We start from the raw sequence: 6296 nt of genomic DNA, 5'->3' as shown, positions 1-6296 counted from the left end.
TGAGTGTTTTAGGAAAAAACAGTGCATGTTGATGAATTGTAAAATGCAAAAAAGATATATATAAAACAACATTAGATTGTATGAACCTGTGTTAGTGTGATCTGTTCTGCCTTCACTTGGCTTCCAACCTTTGCATATTCTATAGGGTTGTCAGAGGCTAGTCACTGGTTTCTGTTTCCAACACTTGAAACAGCAATTCAGGTGTCAAGTCTGACATCACAAGGTCTGATTATTTCTATGAGCTGTAAGGTTACAGTGAGATTTGTTCCACCAAGTGCATTTAACCACTTTTGCCTCAGAGTAAACAAGTGCTTCAGATAAAAAAGTTGGTGTACAAATAGCATGTAGATAACATCAGAATAAAAAGGCCAGCTGTGGAAAATGTGAGCGGAAAACCTGTCGACCTGTGACATAACACGATGTTTATGATCATAGTAAGGCAAAAAGAAAATATTTATTTTTATTATATGTATTAGATGTGCACATTTTGGCCTCATTTTTTCCAACATAAAAAGAAATTCACATCATTAAAATATGGCACAAGCACTTCTGGAACTACCCTTAAGTAAATCTATTAATAAATTTGAGAAGGGTAAACATTCAAATCTGGGTTAGCTTCGCTTTTGGCCACTGTTTGCTAAACTACGGGTCTCGATGGAGGGACAAAAGACATCAAAATCCAGTAGCAACGTGCAGCAGTGGTAGGCGGGTGTTTTGCTGCTTTCACATGTCCCTCGTAAACCTCCATGTCAAGTGGTTCTAAAGACACGTTGCCTGTGAAGTGATACTGTGTAATATTAGGCTATTGTGTTTTGTATACAATTTTAGACAAGTCAAACCAGTGAAAGTTGTTTTTTCACAGAGCACAAATAAAAACACCTGGAGTGTAGCCTAATGCACAAACTTTTGAAATGATAAAAAAGGGGGTATTATGGATCAGTGATGTCAGCAATGTAGCCTAGTAAAAAAAGGACCCAACTAATTTAAAATATAAAAAAAGGAGTAACTTATGCCAGATGATGCAGTAAAATATTTCAACTCGGCAAATATCTAATACGAAGAAAGAAATTGCAGCAGAATCTTATCTGCTGAGTTAATAGGTCTATGTCGTAATTATTGATTGACGCGGCATATATAATCAAATTTTTTATCCCGATTAAAAGTCTGATTTTCAGACTTCTTTGATAGTAAACTAAATACAAGTGGATTTGAACTGTTTTTAAGACAAAATGTTTTGAAACATGTTCGCTCTTTGCTGACATTCTATCGAAAAATCGATTGACTGATTAGAATGGGGGTTAATTAAAGCCCCGTAGATTAAACGATCAGTAGAACAATCGAAAAATACTCATTAGCTGCTGCACTATAATCACAGGATAACTTTTAGTCTCGACAGTACGCAATGCAACAAGACTACACGCTCACGCAACTAGTGGTTGCGCTGTTCCGACAGGACCTGAACGCAGCATCTGGCAAGGGGCGGGTAGGCGCTAACAGTGCAGTATGGCGGACGATGGAGAGAGTTCGAGCGGACCAGTTGACACAAGCGGTGGGCAGGGGGCAGCGGATGAGTCGGACGGGCTCGGCATCGGCGGGATGTTGGTGAATTGGTGGTGGCGGTATGGCTGGTGGTGTACCGGAGGTGGGGTAGGCGGCTCGTCTCCGACGCGGCCCAGGACAACGAGGCCTCGGCGCTTCCCAAGATGAGGAGACGGGACTTCACTCTGGAACAGTTGCGGGAGTACGACGGACTCCAAAACCCACGCATCCTGATGGCTGTCAACATGAAAGTTTTCGACGTGACAAAAGGCAAAAAGATTTATGGGAAAGGTGAGTGTGCACGGCATTAATCGGGAATTAACGACTGGGGAGTGAACTACCCTGTCCCTGTTTGGTGCGTTGTCCTGTGCCAAAATCTGGGCGCAAACCGTTGAGGTTAGCTGAACTAGCCGCTTGGCTTTGTCTATGTTTTTGAATGGGATGCTAGCTATTAGCTAACTAGCACGGCTGTCTGAGGGGCGTTACTGTTGTGATGATGTGCGAGCATATTTAAACTTTATACTCGTGTACACTAAAACCATAAAACATTCCAGTGCGGGCTGGAAAGCAAGATTTCTGTCTGCTAGCCCGCTAACTCTAGTCTGGTAGCTTGTTGACGTGCACAGACACACTGCACTGTCTTGTCTGGACCCACCGCTTGTTTACAGTGATAGCAATTATATGCATGAATATTGGACACTTTGCACAAATATTGTAACCTCAAGTAATATTAATGTAACTTTTTTATTAATGTGACGTGAGCCGCTCGTATAAAACCCATTATATGTAGCTAGTTAGAAAGGACGTGTTTTAGCGCTCTGTTGTGCAAACGTTAACACTGAACAGCACGGCTAGCATGCTAACTTTGCTCCATATTTTTCCTGACTTGTCCATCAACTCCGTAATCAACTATAATTATGCCGACACATTTCCAGCAGTGTCATGTGTCATGTCTGCTATTCCACACCGCCAGCACCTCAGAAGTTGAGACAGCTTTACAGCTTCGCTGCAGTTGGCAGGGCCATATCTGAAACTGGCTGGCTGGTGTTCATCACACTGGACCTGGGGCTGGGACAGGACAATGGACAAGAAAGTAATAAATGACTTACTTTGAAATCAATTCAAGTGGATTCAGCGTCTGGAAAGTGAGAATTTGTTTTTCTCTTTCATGTCAATTTAAATGGGGAAACTAGGGTTTATCATGAGATAAGCAATTGAAACGTGTATTTATCAGTCCTACGTTTTGTCAGATTACACACCCAGTTATTAACGAGTAAAGAAATGTATTGTTGGCTGCACACTGCACAGGAAGCCAGTTACAGCTGATATCCTCAAGTCTCCCGAAGACATTTAAGCACAAATTTGGCTCAGATATTTTTTCTTTTGTTGTGAGTCACGATTCAAGACTATTAAAAAACCATTACATTGTTGTTTTCTGTAAAGTGGGATTAGGATTTATTTCTGTAAAATGCTTGTTTCTTTAGTTGTGCAAGATAAGAGCATATCTAATCTTTGAGGCGATAAGGCACGTTTGCTTTGAACACTGGACTGAGTTCCTCAGTTTTCTGTTGCACCGTTAAAAGCAGAAAACCTGAGAGCCTGCAGCGTTTCACATGCTGGTCAGATGATTTAAATGTTCAGAGGAGGCACAGAGCTTTATTTTAGAGATTTGTGATAATGACTGGATATCACCAGTGAGGATATTAAATTATGTCAATGAGGAATCTGGGAATTCCTGAGTATAAAACATTTCAACACATTATCCTCTACTGAAACAACAGTGACACTATTTTAACTTATTTGACAAACAACAAGGTCTAACATTGATCACACTATTTTGGTCTGAATGTCTCAGTACTGATCATGTTTTAGCTAAGGCTTAATGTGTTAGAAGACATTTTCAGCTTATCATAGTGCATCTGTGCATATTATATGCTGAGCTGCTGCTAATGTTTGTTTTCATTACTGATTAATTGTTTGTTTTGTGAAACACCCAGAATGATTATGTCAATAAGTCTGTTTTCGTTTGAGCAACACCCCAAAGCCCAGAGACAATCTGGTTACTAAAATGTGAGACATTTACAAGTTTATATTTCAATTATAAAATAACCAGCACAATATGCAGCTTTTTAAAAATGTTTGTGTTATGCATGTATTTAATTTATTATAATTATATGTTTTTGGGGCACTTGAATCCCTTACTTGAGTGTGGGTAATGATGGAGACAGACAGAGGAGAGACGACAGGAAACAAGGCATACGTTTATTATTTTAAATAGGGATTCAAATAAGGACTATTTCTATATTATTTAGGAAATTATTTCCATGATGAATTGATTGTTTAGTTTAATGAATGTCAGAAAATATTGGACATCATTCAAATTTCTTATATTATTTCCCCCTCAGTCCAAAAATGTGATATTTTATTTACTTTTTCATGAAAGAAGCAGACAGTCATCACCTCTGAGCAGCTGACAGCAATGAAAATCATTTATCAGAATAGATGCTGATATAGTTTCTACTGTTTGATTTGATAATTGATTAACTGCCTAATCGATGCAGCTCTAATTTAACTCTAATGCAGGTTGTAGCATGATAACCAGACAGCATCACATTTCACATCACACAGTCGCTGCCATGTCTTCCAGCTCTAATAATGACGCCGATCTGCTTAGTCACTGTCAGCAGCCCGTCTTCAGTCGGATTTTGGAGTCAGAAGCATCTTTGTGAACTCACTGTTTTCGAGTGGTTTACTTACTGGAAGCAGCAGCTGTCACATGACAAATTAATCACCATGGGTTATCTGGCTGCTTGACTTGAATTGTCTCTGTAAAGTTTGATGCCCTTATTTCTTGGTAAATCAAATGAGAAACTTTAAAAGCATAGATCCAGATCAGGGTGAGAGACGAGTGTCCACTGGCCCCCCAGTGGTTTATCCTGAAACTCACAGGCAGCATTTTTAGAACAGCAAAGATTCTCAGTCGCAGTGAAACTACTTACTAATAGGGAGGGCGATGCTTTTTGGTTTTCAAATATCAAATAGCATTTAGGCTTGAAATGTCCATCCCTACTTACTTCATCAGAAACTACTCTGCTAACCTGTTTTCATGCTGTGTTTGTTTCCCAGATGGCCCTTATGGCATTTTTGCGGGCCGGGATGCTTCGAGAGGCCTGGCCACATTCTGCCTGGAGAAGGATGCCCTGAGGGACGAATATGACGACCTGTCAGACCTCACCGCTGTGCAGATGGAGAGCGTGAGGGAGTGGGAGATGCAGTTTAGGGGTAGGCCAGTTTTAATCACACCCAAAAAGAAATGTTTCCACCAGAGAAAATGTTTCTGAGATATTGATTTGACTCCGATTTCACAGATGCAGCCTTCGTGTTTATCACCTTTCCCTCTCTGCATATTTAGTCAGGTCAGATTGAGCATCTGAAACACAAGCACTTTAGTTTTTAACTTCAAAACTTCTGCAAGAACATTCACTTCTGTGTTGTGAACTTTGTTATTAGGTCAATTTAAAGTGACTAGGCAGTGAATGAACTAGTATTTGTGCCCAGGCTGTTGAACAGAGTCGCACTCTTCCCTTCAGTTTTCACTGAAGTTGAATTTTTTCACTTCGCACTCAGAAACATGCCTCTTTTGTAAATCTAGTTTGTGTTCCTAATGTTTGTAGGGGTTGTATTTATTTTTGTTATATCTAAACTGACAAGGGCACAGTGGCCACGGTAACAGCCGCGCTTGACCCATCGAGACGTGAACCCCACAGACCTCTGAAGGTGTCCTATGATGTCTGACACCAAGATGTTAGGGCAGCAGATCCTTTAAGGTCTGTAGGTTATGAGGTAGAGCCCCCAGGGGTCGGACTTGTTTGTCCAGCACATCCCACAGGTGTCGATCAGAATGAAATCTAGGGAACAGCTGGTTGCAGCTCTGATGGTGTTTGTAGCGGTACTCCTTAGCCTTTAGTGCCGCTTTACGGTGCAGGTCTTATGCAGTAAGTATGACACGACATAAACAAGTTCCACAGTCCAGTTCTTGGTTTTTACGAAGGGTTTACTAAATAAAAATAAACATACAAATAAAACGTTTCCTGGTTGACAAATTACTTGCTTATAACTCGGTCAGAAAAACTGTGTGCTCAGAGCCTGACCGTCCGAACCTTCCAAAAAACAAAAAACACATCCGGTCACATGGTTAACAAACAACAATATGCCATAACATAACATGTCTAGAGCACATTGTATAAAACAAACTTATTATTCCAAAACATAAAGCTATGTTGGCTATGTTTTCTTAATAACTACGTAAACTAAACATTTTTCAGATTGGCTCTTACAGTTGTGTTTATGTTTACTTAGTTACATATCTATATATCACCCTATATGTTTACTGAATCACTGGTCAGTATTTACTGTGTTAGCCAACTGGAGCACTGGTTAAAATCAAGGAGACTGGTTCACTAAAACACTGAAAACTCATTAGATTTACAGCCTAGCAAAAAGGGTCCACAGTTACTTTATTACCACCACTTGGCTAATAGGTTGGGGGAGCTATAGTTTAGTGGAATTTTTAGGATAGTTGGAACAGAGATTAGATCTAAGCCAGGAAGAGGAAGCAACTTCAAAGGCAGGGCAATATACAGACACACACAGGCAAGACAGTTTAATTAGTCAAACGGGAAGCCATGTCACATATAGTGTAACAAAGAAAGAAGTGAGTGTAGGAATTCAGACAGTAGAATTTCCTCCCTTTTTAG

At 40.2% G+C, this 6296-nt stretch overlaps 1 protein-coding gene across 1 annotated transcript in view; it reads left to right on the top strand.

The window, feature by feature from the left end:
• Nucleotides 1-1341: 1341 nt before the first annotated feature.
• Nucleotides 1342-6296, top strand: part of pgrmc2 (progesterone receptor membrane component 2) — a 12404-nt gene continuing 7449 nt past the window's right edge. The window contains 3 exon segments of the mRNA XM_020604226.1: nucleotides 1342-1606; nucleotides 1609-1830; nucleotides 4666-4821. Of these exon segments, the coding sequence (XP_020459882.1) occupies nucleotides 1504-1606; nucleotides 1609-1830; nucleotides 4666-4821 (481 nt within the window). The 5' untranslated portion in view covers nucleotides 1342-1503.

Source organism: Monopterus albus, unplaced genomic scaffold (genome assembly GCF_001952655.1).
Source record: "Monopterus albus unplaced genomic scaffold, M_albus_1.0 scaffold64.1, whole genome shotgun sequence".
Taxonomy (NCBI): Eukaryota; Metazoa; Chordata; class Actinopteri; order Synbranchiformes; family Synbranchidae; genus Monopterus; species Monopterus albus.
Note: the sequence above shows the minus strand (reverse complement) of the source record. Positions and strands in the feature narration are given on the sequence as shown.